A 12,333-nucleotide genomic window follows, 5' to 3' on the forward strand; every position below is an offset into this window, starting at 1 on the left:
AAGCAGCTATGTACTTCTTAGGTTCTTTCTATGAGGGCCGGTGAGATCAAACCAACCAATGATTGGGCTCTATTCCCTGCCAAGGATCACGACATCTCCAGCTCTCAATGTGATTGTTTGCGATGCTTCCAAGAGTTCGATATGTAACTCTAACATTTTAATGCTCTACGACATACGGAGTACAATTGAAGTGAACACAATTGCAATGGATCTATAGGCCGCGTATACTGCCGACATCGGCGTGTCTGGCAGTAAGTATGGGGTCGGGTATGTACATGCAGTGTACATCCTGTCAAATAGCTAAAAGATGTAGCGTCCATGTATCTACATGTATGTTATAGTATGTCTTGATACGAAGCAAGAGCACGAGACTTCAATTCAATGTTGTATACAATGCACATCCACAACTAAATAGATCAGTCGGGATATCAATCTAATTCGGGTTGATCATGGCCCTGCCGACTTTCGGAACTGCCATATTTTTTTATTTTTTTCCCATACAAACTTCCGACACAGACAAGGGGTAACACCACCACGCATTGCAACTTATACCCGTGTGATTAAAGGTAATTTGAAGTTCTGTATCAGAAATACTAAATAAAACCGAACAAAAAGCATTAAAGACATTCCCAACACAGCCAATGACTTGTCCTCCTTTGGCCCGACTGGGAAGTGCTACCTCCACCGCCTCCCGCTCTGTTTGGCGCACATCAGCAACGCTGGCTCCCCCCACTTTGACTGCCCCTCTCTCTTCCTCCTCTTCCTTTTCTTCTCCCTTATCCCGTGCGGCCCAAGTATCTCGACACTTTTCGTCCGCTTCACCCAATATGACTTACTCTATCCGCAAGATCGGTTCCCCCTACACTCTCGAGCACCGTGTGTTCGTTGAGAAGGATGGCGTTCCCGTCTCTCCCTTCCACGATATTCCTCTCTACGCCAACGAGCAGCAGACCATCCTGAACATGGTCGTTGAGATCCCCCGCTGGACCAACGCCAAGCAGGAGGTACGACAACACAAGACCTCAATTGACCCTCGCCACATGCTGATTGCATCATAAACAGATCTCCAAGGATGATTTCCTCAACCCCATCAAGCAGGATACCAAGAAGGGCAAGCTCCGCTTCGTCCGCAACTGCTTCCCTCACAAGGGTTACCTCTGGAACTACGGTGCCTTCCCCCGCGTAAGTTCTGGACCTCCCCCCCCCCCCCCCACNCACCAACACCCGTGGATAGGAAGAGGGGTAAAAAAAACTGACATGTTATGAACCAGACCTGGGAGGACCCCAACTCCATCCACCCCGAGACCAAGGCCAAGGGTGACAACGACCCCCTCGACGTTTGCGAGATTGGTGAGCTTGTCGGCTACACCGGCCAGGTCAAGCAGGTCAAGGTTCTCGGTGTCATGGCCCTGATTGACGAGGAGGAGACCGACTGGAAGATCATTGTCATCGACGTCAACGATCCTCTTGCTCCTAAGCTCAACGACATCGAGGATGTTGAGCGCCAGCTTCCCGGCCTCATGCGCGCCACCAACGAGTGGTTCCGCATCTACAAGATCCCCGACGGAAAGCCCGAGAACCAGTTCGCCTTCTCCGGCGAGTGCAAGAACAAGAAGTACGCCGAGGATGTCATCCGCGAGTGCTCCGACGCCTGGGAGAAGCTTGTCTCCGGCAAGACCCCCCGTGGCGAGATCAACCTGTGAGTTCTATCCGTATACATATATCCCTACTTTTGAGGATGTTGAAGCTAACCATCACCAGTGCCAACTCCACCGTTGAGGGCTCTGCCGACCGTGTTGACCAGGCTCAGCTCGCTGCCGTTCCCCGCAACGAGACTCTGCCCCCTGCTCCCATTGATGGCAGCATTGACAAGTGGTTCTTCATCTCAGGTGCCGCAGTATAAATGAGAATTTCTGCAAGAGAAATATAAAACTAACCAAAACTTTCAAGCCTATGATCGTCTGCCCGGCGGGGATTACGTTCTTCGATTTCCCGAGGAGAGGACTCATTTTTGAATTGTCAATGAATTGCTCCCAATACTTAATTTGTTACCACCACAGCGTAAAAAAATAGTAGTCTCTGACGGGAAAATGCAAATCCGAGCAACTGGATAGCAAAGAAATGATGATCACTTTCAACATCAACTCGTGCAAGATCTTCAAATCTACTCCAGTAAGCCCAATATCAGGTATGAAGCATAAACTGCCTATGTTCTCTACCAAAGTAAGAATAACTCAAGTATTCCAATATGCCCAACAGCGCCAAAAATCGTCAGATGAAACAAATGATAGGTAATATAATACACGAATGCACAGCTCGAACAATAAAACGTTCCACTAGTTCTTCAAGCTGGCCTCCCGCTGCAGAGCTCTGCCAACACGGGACACTTCCTCAATAACATCGCCAATCTTAAGCCCGCGCTTTCCAACATCCAGCGTAAGCTCCTTGCCGCCCTTAAACCCGACAGTCATGGTCGGTGACTCGGTAGAGTCGCGCGGCAATTGCTTGACCTTGATATCGATGTGGGTCGGGCTGCTGGTTGGGATGGTGTCTGGTGTGCGCAGCATGCCCAGGAAGAGGCGGCATGGCCGGGATGCGCGCGAGAAGGGGTTGTAGGCGGTCCGGAAGGTGGTTATCGTGGCGATGGGGATGGTCATTGTTGCGGTTTGGGGTTGGTGGTGAGCGGGGTGGAAGAGGTTTTGCGGACTGGTAGATTGGTTAGTTTGTTTATCTCCCAAGACCGAGTGATATCCGGTAGCCCTGTCTTGATTTCATTGTTACGTACCTGAGTGGATGAGGGCCGGCGGGAAGTTTTTTAAAGGTAGTGTTTGCTGGGGTTGGTTCCGCTGCGGTTGGGCAGATGACTCTTAGTGGAAGACTGGTCCAAGGAGAATATTGCGTAGATCTCAGTTGGTCTGCGACAAATCTAACAGGTAATGGCGCAAGTTCAATTGGAAGTTCTCATCACACCAGAGGCTCCGTTGCGAATTGCGGTTGAAAGGAAATGGGGCATGTTTGACTCGGATGCAAACACAATGCCGAATGACGCCTGTCTACATGGCAACTTTGAGCTGAACAACTCAACACTTATGAACCAACTTATTGCTTCAAATAACTCAGATTATTCTCCGCTAGCGTCTACTTCCAGAAAAATTCCTTCAACACCCCCGAACAGACAGCACTTGAATGCGTCACATCGAATAACCAATACTCTTATCGCAAGATGTCCCCCACGACAGCTCTCCAGGTGCGCGTGAAAGAGCTCTCGACTTCCCTAGGACAAATACAACCCCTAGTGGATCGATTGCGCGATTTCACTGCTTCTATTGGACAGGGCGATGAAGCCCGCCTGGAGCTTGGAAGTGAGATACATTCCCGCCTGAAGGAAGCGGAGCAAGAGTTAGAGCTGCTGCGTGTGGAGGTTGAAGCGCTGGAAACTGGTTCAGATAGCAAGCGCAAGACATCTGCTGCGCATGGACATAAGGAGGCTGATAAGGAGCGGGTTATTTCTATGGCAGGACGATTGGCCGAGGATCTCAAGAGGTAAGATACTCTTCCCATAGTCCGCTGGGTAGTCTACATATGCACCACATGCTAAACAGCTCTACAGAACACGAGGTGAATTTCGAACTGCCCAATTACAAGCGAAGCGGAATGCCGAACTCGCCAAGCGGAAGGAGAGAGAGTTGCTGCTGTCGAGATCGCACTCTTCGGAGAAGAAGCAGCCCACTGAGAAGTTCACTCAGGATGACCTTGTTTTGAATGCCTCGAACGACGTGACATCTGCGCTACGCAGAACCCATCAACTCATGCAGGCGGAGCTCTCCCGCAGCCAATTTGCCCAATCAACACTTGGTGAGTAAACCTTTCCTTTTCCCTGGCTCTACCAGAAACTAACATATTTTAATCAGAACAATCCACCGCCGCAATCTCATCTCTGTCCGAGTCCTATAGTGGTCTTGACACACTTCTCTCTTCATCCCGCAGTCTCGCCAACTCTCTTCTCCGCTCTCAAAAGTCCGACACATGGTATCTTGAGACTGCTTTCTATGTTCTCCTTGGGACAATTGGGTGGCTTCTCTTCCGACGTGTCTTCTACGGGCCTCTTTGGTGGCTTGTATGGCTGCCTATGAAGCTCATTGCTCGAGTTGCGTTTGGAACACTAGGTGCAGCCGGGCTGTCCACTACAGCTGTGCAGTCTGCTTCTCAGTCCCTCTCGGCTGATGTCTCTACGGCCATTCATCAAATGGCCACGGCCGCTACAACAGGAACCGCGACAGCCAGTATCACTGCCTGGGAGCAAGAGCCGTCAGCACCAATCGACAGCAATCGTGTGATTGACGAAATTGGCGACATGGTTGAGAAAGAGAAACAAACGAGCGTAGATATTGACGATGTCACACCGGAGGAGAGGGCCAGACAAGCAGAGCTTCCCCGGAATACCAAAAAGAGGATGTTTGAGGCCGGAATGGAGGAACCGGTGCGAGATGAGCTATAGATACTGATTCAAGCATTAACGAGATAACATGCAATCATGACCCTTGCAACCTTGATATTTGTAGTTTATAAGACCAGCATTGACGGCGGTGATGGGGTTGAAGTATACCTAGCCAGTGAGTTGCTCTCATTGGTCGATGTGTTTAAGTGCTGCGCGTGTCACGTGGAGACGCGTCTTGATTGTGGAGGGCGTCAGAGAGAGATCTTCAACACATCGCGGACCAGCTCTCGAGATAACCCTGACTTTGCTGATTTCGGGATATTCAACAACAATGGCTGCTTCTTTTTTTAATAATAAGGCTCGTGCCGCTGCCGCTGCCGCATCCAGCAGCTCTAAGCTTAAGGCTGGCGACAACAAGGAAGACTCAACTCGACTCCAGCCGTGGGTTGAGAAATAGTAAGTCAATGCTTTATTTCGAGCTCCCCGAGCATTTGACTAATATTAAATAGTCGCCCCAAGACCCTGGATGATGTCGCTGCTCAAGACCACACGACTAAAGTCTTGCGACGCACTCTGCAAGCTTCAAACGTAAACCACCCAGCCCCGAACAATTGAAACAATGAAATAACACTAAGCAGCTCCCCCACATGCTCTTCTACGGACCCCCCGGTACAGGAAAGACATCCACAATCCTCGCCCTCGCCAAATCCCTCTTCGGGCCCGCCCTTTACCGCTCCCGAATCCTAGAACTCAACGCCTCCGACGAGCGCGGTATCGGCATTGTCCGCGACAAAGTGAAGAATTTCGCCCGAGCCCAGCTCTCCCAACCAACAGGCCTAGACGCCGCCTACCGCGCACAGTACCCATGTCCACCATTCAAGATCATCATCCTCGACGAGGCCGACAGCATGACGCAAGACGCACAGTCCGCTCTGCGCCGCACAATGGAGACATACAGTAGGATCACGCGGTTCTGTCTTGTTTGCAACTATGTCACGCGCATCATCGAGCCTCTTGCTAGCCGTTGCAGCAAGTTCCGATTCAAGATGCTGGATAATAGCGCTGCTGGTGATCGGATCACACATATTGCGGAGCAGGAGGGTTTGCAGCTTGAGGATGGCGTTGTCGATACGCTTATCCGGTGCGGTGAGGGTGATTTGCGTCGTGCTATCACGTATCTGCAGAGTGCGGCGCGCTTGGTCGGTGCTACGAAGCCGCCTGCTGTGAAGGATGCTGATGATGATGCCGAGATGATGGATGTCGGTAGCAATTCTAGTGTTATTACGGTTCGCACTATTGAAGAAATTGCCGGTGTGCTGCCGGAGGATATTTTGGATTCTCTTGTGGAGGCTATGCAGCCCAAGAGTGGTGGGTCAGTCTATGAGGCTGTCTCGAGGGTGATTACGGACCTTGTGGCTGATGGCTGGAGTGCTACGCAGCTTGTTGGACAGGTTTGTCCTTCTTCTCTTCATATTCTCGATATTTTTTGCTGACCTTCTCTAGTTATACCGACGTGTAGTGTTCAACGAGGCAATCCCCGATATCCAGAAAAACAAGATTGTCATGCTCTTCTCGGAGATGGACAAGCGGTTGGTTGACGGGTCTGATGAGCATCTTTCCATGTTGGACCTGTCATTACGCATTGCTGGAGTCCTGCGTGGAAATTGAGTAGCATTCTTTTATCAAATCTCGGTGACCCTCATGGTCAACAGTGAGAGTCCCCGAATACTTGATTGAAAAGTGATGGCGTTCGGGACAAGGACGGCCTATGTTAGAGGCGTTATACTCGGTTTTTTTTAGCACTCAGATCTTGTTCGAATGGAATGATCATGATACCCTTCCACGTTTTTTTATGCTAGCTCCTGGGGCCAATAAATAACAATGCAGACTTGGAAAAAGGCGTGGAGTAAATGTTCTATATTATAGACCAAGGCTATGGTTCATTGTAGCAGCAATAAAGCAAGAGATAAATACCGGCAATATTAAACAAAATGCTTGGTAAAGAGAAACCATAGAAGACTAGAGGAGCTCATCTCTCTCTTCTGTTTCAAACCAACCATGAGATTTAAAAGTTTGCCTCCTTTTGATTCTCACTTTCTACCAACTCTCATCTCCCGACAAAAGCCTGGAATTTCCAAGTCTTAACACTAAGATATTCTGCTGATTCTTTATCGGGATCTATATCTTTCATCGTCTTGATATGGACTCTACATACCTTACCAGACAGCGCGGAGCTAGTCGTGATCCCCGACGTGCTGGTAGAACTAACCAAGGAGCCGGCCATGATGATAGACAGCAGCATCACTACCGAATCCAACAACACCAGCACCAAAGCCAACATCACCACCAGGTAAGCACCACTCTACTACGAATTACATGTCTCCCACTGCTGGAAGATGTATTTGGTGATATTTTAACTGCATCTGATACCTCCTATCTTCTCATCTTGTTCTTTAGCATGTCACTCTCATATTATATATACCAGTCCAAGAACGAATCCCTTTTGACCAATGACTGACAAGAAGATGAAATCTATAGAGCAGCACTACCTTAGCTTGTTACCTCTGCCACGACCCCAGACACCTTCAGCGTAGTTGTCCACTACTCGCCCTTTGGAGATCTGCCATCGAGACACTTTGCCGCGTAAAATATACCCCAAGCTAAAGCTATTTGATTCTTTGCTGATACGATATCCTTAAGGACCGCAATATCGACCCAATGAGCCTTCTTGAACAAATCGACATCGTGAGTATTGATCCCGGAGAATCTCTTGTAACACAACTGACATATCGATATAGGGGATCCTTGTTGCTGCCCTCGCTAGTGCTATTCCCGATAGGGATGGTGACATCCCTATGCAGTAAGTGATTCTATAACGAGTTCTTTTCTGGCCAACCGAAGGATTGAGTTTTAGGATGCGAGAAGCAAGCAACAATTAAACCCTAAAAGGGGCATGAATAGTGATTTCGACTTTATCGAGTTGTAGAATGAACCTTGGCCTAATTCAATGCCATGGGCCCCAAGGGAGCTTCTTAGTTAACAGGCTGGTATACCAAAGATGGCTAGTTACGTCGTTTTTAGGGTTTTAGGTTTGACCGGGCGTTCATCTCCCTTGCGTAATGCGAGTATAACTGCCGAGATCTGCAGAGAATCACCGAGTGCCTCGGGTAGAATTGATGATGTTGGTGCATGGCTACCGTCTCTAATATTTAAATGGGACCTGGCTGGTATTGCTTGAAGAGCACAAATATTTATATGAAAGGGTCTTGTCATAGAACAGCCAAACGCGTCAGAATGTCGTCCTTCGCGGGGTATGAAGTGTGCTACAGAAAGCGGGAATATTGCCCGCAGGTACGCTGTGCGCATTCGCTGATGATTTATGGATTCACTGCGACGAGAAGATTTTGTTGAAGTTGTTTATGAACACCATTCTGTATCTAAGTTTCAAATATGTTTATGAACTTGATCTTGTATTAATGGACCTATAAGCATCCTTTCATGTCCCATAAACACCAACAGTGACACACAATTAACAACATCAAGGGTATAAACAAAACAGCAAGTCCACTGTCTATTTGGTCACGCCGATGGTGAGATCTCGGCGTTTCGGTGATTCCAAGGCACTATAACAGATCTCGGTAGTCGGCTCCCGAGTACCGAAGAACAACGATGAGCGCCGTAAATAAATAAAGCATAGAAAGCAGGTGATCAAAGAGTCACAGAGATGATCAGCGACAGACATCAAGTGCCATCATGGGTACCGAATACATTTTCCAACCTACTCGGGAATCCGCCGGTGGGAACGAGACAAAGCAATGCCAACGAAGCGAAAAGAAGTTCCGGCCGAGACGAGCCAAATGGGCGTGTTACGCCTGCCACAAACGAAAAGTGCGATGCGACGCGCTAAATCAAGGTACCGCATGCACCAATTGCAAACTTGATATGAAGGAATGCGTTGCCCCACCGCGAAGGAGAAAGAAAGCAGCAGCTCCAAGCCCATGGATTCCTAGCGAAGCTAGGACAGATCACACACCAACCTCGCCATGTGCGTTACAAAATTCTGCAACACCGGACCCCAAGTGCACCGACATCCAATCAAATAGCGCTAGTGTATCATCACGGAAAAGGAAAAGCCCACCTCGAAGCTTGGATTCCCCACGTACCAGTCCACAGCAAAGAAAATGTCCTAGTGAAGGCTCATCACATAGCGTGGACGATGAAGTTGGGCTATGGATGGATATGTTGCCGCCAAACGTTTTAGAACAACTCGAGCTACGTTCTACCAAAGACATTGCAAGACCCCGTCGAGACACCGTTGATGGACTCAGTGCAGAACGGTTTCACCATGAATGCTCCGAAAAGCTCCTCCAGGCAGTAGATATCTTGACTGAAGTCATCATCATGCACAATTCTCTTTCAGCGCATACTACGCCATCCGCGCCTGTCGCCAATTCAGAAGCTGATATCCATTATGTCCTCGGAGATGACGATTCAGAAAAGGAACAAAACATGGAATACTCTTCGTCTGCTTGTCGCCAAATTGGAGAGAAAATATGGGATATCGAGAAGACACAAGATGGAAGTTCGGCTTTGACTCCCGAGTCCCTCGAATTCGTGGCTGGGTCGAATTATAATATTTGGTTGGAATTGAACGACTTTGACCTCAAAGGTCCTTCATCGCTGGGTCCATATAATGCCGAATAAGATGGGTCCTAAATGTCGGCGTGTATAAATGTACCTTGGGAAATAGGTTCATCAATTCAGAACAGTCTTTTCGAAAGCAACTTGTCATCTAGTTTGAAATGAAGTGATATGAGTAAATCAAGCAAAGAGGCGAACTCCGAATATTTGTCTTGCAACGAGTAGATAGAGACAAGCGCAAAGAGGGCTTGGTTTCCAAAGTTTCTGTGGATTACCTTACTAGGGGCCTCAAAACAACTACATGAGGTTGCCTAGTAGGTATTGCATGACAAAGGCATACTTCGAATCTTTCAGACAGCTCAGGGCTCCGCGATCGATAGGGAAGTTGAGATCGTATCATCATAAAATATTGTTATGCTAATCACCTCATGTAGGGAATGGCACCGTTTTCTCTATGACCTGTATCCTCCCATCTGCGTCAAAGTGGTGGAGTGTATAATTCAACCAATTCCGCGTCTCACCCTCTTCATCCATAACTGACGACACACTGAAATCACATGTGCGATACTGAGCTGGTGGGATATGCCCTGGTTTGGCCAGCAGTTCATATACTTCAGAGACCTTTTCCGGCAGGTTGTCGGGGTTCTCCTCTAGCCCAATGAGAATAGCCACGATGTGAGCAGCGGGTGTGCACATAAACAGCCCTTGTGCCGGGGGAGCCTCGGCCATGTACCGTAATGCTTGGCGGCGTAGCTCGGGGAAGGGACATTTTAGCCCTGTAATGAAAAGTGGGAGGAATACACCCATTTCGAACGTAAATGGCGGTTGTTTCCCTTCTGAGCTGCGTGTCCACGCAACCGCGGTGGGGGCCAACTCGATGATGTGGGCGAATTCAGATTCGTAGGCGTCGTATACACCCTGATCAAAATCCAGCATGGCTTCTGCTTCGATGAAGACGCTCGTATGTGTCATTAGAAGAAGCGCAGTTGCACCGTCGACGTTCGAGCCATGTATTGATTTCAAGTATGTAAAGAGGCGATACCATTGGACGAGTCGGGTTTTCAGGTGCTGTTGTCTGGCCACTAGCCCTGATACCTCGTGCAGCCGACTATCTGTTGTTCGGCGTATATACGCTTTGGAGTCAATGTCGAGGGCCTTCATTTCGGCTACAATGCTACACAGAACGTTCCTTGCCTCTTCGGTCGAAGTGAAGCGCTCATCTGGAACAGCCAAATGAAGACTCCAGCTTTCTTCTGATATTCCATTGGTGATTAAAACCCACGTTCCCAAACGGCGGAAGATGGGCCCGAGGACGGCGATGGTCGAGGCTGCTGTTGACGAAGCACCAAAAATCAGTTGGGCGCCTTGTTTGTAAAGGACCTGAGCACCCTTGCGGCTCCCCTGTAAGAGCTCGATGGCAATGAAGAGAATGCAGCTGATCAAGGACACCGTCAGGTCCGCTGTGCCCTGGTTAATACGTTGCTGTAGGAGAGCCAGCGAGCGCGAATACCAAACCAGCGCCTCGCGATGGTGCTGATGTCTCACCGTAGCTGGATCATTTAGAAGCAGCCATGGCGACGTCTCGTGAATGGGAGGCCGTTCGTAGAGCGCGCTGAGCGAGATGATCGCATCACAAACAAGTGGCTCTGCCCGGCAGATTTGGAGGACCGAGCCTCTCCAGAAGGCCTGATCCAGGACCCCTGAAAGTGATGGGGCAGCTTTGTGGAAATAATATTCAAAAGCACGACGCTCTCGCGTTCTCTGACATGAGAAGGTCGTGAGGTCCGGCTGGGGCCGCCCAATAGTCTTTAGAGGGCGGGTGCTATAATCGCACCGCCGTCCTGTGCTGGTACATCTCAGGCAGTGTGGTTTCTCCTCACCACACTTCACACGACGAATTCTGGGAACGAATGTCAAATACTGCAACTGGTCGATATTATGGGGACCAACTGACTTACTTGCATGTGTCGCACCCAGTCTTGGACTTGGTGCCCCCAAGGCGACCAGGACGCTTGGCGAACAAGCTCATGACCAGAAGTACATATGTAGGAGTAGTAGAAGTAGACGGTGGTAGTTTCTTCAAAAACTCCGGTATCGCCTGGTCATGTCCTCATCCCAAATGACAGCCTCGTTGGTAGGAAGCAGAAGGGGGGAGCGAAGTCGTGTGTATTAATGTTTCCTGTAATATACATGAAAATTACATCCCTCAGTCAGCCACCTATACGACTTTACTCAACTGAAGACTTGATTTGGTTTATATTCAGAATAACACTCTTCTTGAAGGTTCTTTATTTCTGAGTATGATATTTCAAGACACTCACATGATAAAGAACAGGATCTATTGTGTAAAATAGTATAAGAGTAACTTCAGGTTCGTAGCCCTTAGACGCCCAACCATGATCGAGGAAAATCCTCTGTTTCCATTGATGCTTTCACTGTAGGTGTGAAAATTGAGGCTGACACAGATGACGCCGAAGAAACATTTTGCCGAAACGCCGAACAAATCCCTCCTCCGGCTTGCACTATCGCAATCACCAATTCCAGATAGATCTACATCCATGGATGTACCCGGTCATAGGAACAGCCCTAGAGGAAATAGCTGAGATCCAAGTTGAAACAATGACCAGAGCAAATGATGATGAGCTGCCTAGATGGTTGAGATAGCCCGATTGCAAACATAGTTCCTTCTTCCTTTCTTCCACAAGACCCCAACATAAATATCTCTTGGTCCTTACTTTCTCCCGTGGGATTTTATTGAAATTATAGTTGAAATGTGAAATGTTCAGAGTCCCGCCCCACTGTCCAATTCCGAAGGGTCGAAATTACAACTAGAATTTGAGGACTGAGGACCTGTAGGATTGCCGCCGAAAATGACTTTGAGGCCAGAAACGGCTGCTTTAGACGCCCCTCAACCGCCCAACATTATCCTCTGCTCCTATTATCTTCTGCTCCTAATATGAACGCTTAACTGACATAGTTATTCCCCTTGTTTCTACTAGCGACTAAAACGACGTCGAAAATAACTCCTCTTTAACTAAATCTAAGTCCCCTCCCTTTATGCCTCCCCTTCTATCAATCAGATTCCGAATAGACAAGCACCTACCTCTCTAACCATGTGGTTTGTAGTAGTAGAATAGACAGCTCATTTATGCCGCAATAGCAAAATACAAAGGTAAATCGATAGAAAAAATAGTAGATTTCTCCACAATGTATGCTTTTTGTTTCGCTATTGTATAAATGGCTGGATCATAGAC

General features: G+C 48.5%; 6 protein-coding genes across 6 annotated transcripts; 4 read left to right on the forward strand and 2 right to left on the reverse strand.

Moving 5' to 3' along the window:
- Positions 1–827: 827 nt before the first annotated feature.
- Positions 828–1,903, forward strand: ipp1 (inorganic diphosphatase IPP1; the record flags this gene model as incomplete). The annotated part of the gene is made up of 4 exons (XM_016739300.1): positions 828–1,004; positions 1,063–1,182; positions 1,272–1,699; positions 1,762–1,903. 4 exons carry the CDS (start codon positions 828–830, stop codon positions 1,901–1,903), a joined length of 867 nt encoding a protein of 288 aa, XP_016599239.1.
- A 433-nt stretch (positions 1,904–2,336) lies between these two features.
- PEX2_020260 (mitochondrial 54S ribosomal mL53 domain-containing protein) lies at positions 2,337–2,657 on the reverse strand (the record flags this gene model as incomplete). The annotated part of the gene is made up of 1 exon (XM_016739301.1): positions 2,337–2,657. One exon carries the CDS (start codon positions 2,655–2,657, stop codon positions 2,337–2,339), a length of 321 nt encoding a protein of 106 aa, XP_016599240.1.
- A 566-nt stretch (positions 2,658–3,223) lies between these two features.
- On the forward strand, positions 3,224–6,106 carry PEX2_020270 (putative protein transport membrane glycoprotein Sec20; the record flags this gene model as incomplete). The annotated part of the gene is made up of 7 exons (XM_016739302.1): positions 3,224–3,543; positions 3,611–3,855; positions 3,912–4,480; positions 4,797–4,894; positions 4,948–5,026; positions 5,077–5,889; positions 5,942–6,106. The coding sequence occupies 7 exons, from the start codon at positions 3,224–3,226 to the stop codon at positions 6,104–6,106; spliced, it is 2,289 nt and encodes a 762-aa protein (XP_016599241.1).
- A 532-nt stretch (positions 6,107–6,638) lies between these two features.
- On the forward strand, positions 6,639–6,956 carry PEX2_020280 (uncharacterized protein; the record flags this gene model as incomplete). Its single annotated transcript, XM_016739303.1, has 1 exon — positions 6,639–6,956. One exon carries the CDS (start codon positions 6,639–6,641, stop codon positions 6,954–6,956), a length of 318 nt encoding a protein of 105 aa, XP_016599242.1.
- A 1,235-nt stretch (positions 6,957–8,191) lies between these two features.
- PEX2_020290 (Zn(II)2Cys6 transcription factor domain-containing protein) lies at positions 8,192–9,142 on the forward strand (the record flags this gene model as incomplete). Its single annotated transcript, XM_016739304.1, has 1 exon — positions 8,192–9,142. One exon carries the CDS (start codon positions 8,192–8,194, stop codon positions 9,140–9,142), a length of 951 nt encoding a protein of 316 aa, XP_016599243.1.
- Positions 9,143–9,505: 363 nt separating this feature from the next.
- On the reverse strand, positions 9,506–11,108 carry PEX2_020300 (Zn(II)2Cys6 transcription factor domain-containing protein; the record flags this gene model as incomplete). Its single annotated transcript, XM_016739305.1, has 2 exons — positions 9,506–10,979; positions 11,038–11,108. 2 exons carry the CDS (start codon positions 11,106–11,108, stop codon positions 9,506–9,508), a joined length of 1,545 nt encoding a protein of 514 aa, XP_016599244.1.
- Between the last annotated feature and the right edge of the window lie 1,225 nt (positions 11,109–12,333).

This window comes from Penicillium expansum, assembly GCF_000769745.1.
Source record: "Penicillium expansum strain MD-8 chromosome Unknown contig52, whole genome shotgun sequence".
NCBI lineage: Eukaryota > Fungi > Ascomycota > Eurotiomycetes > Eurotiales > Aspergillaceae > Penicillium > Penicillium expansum.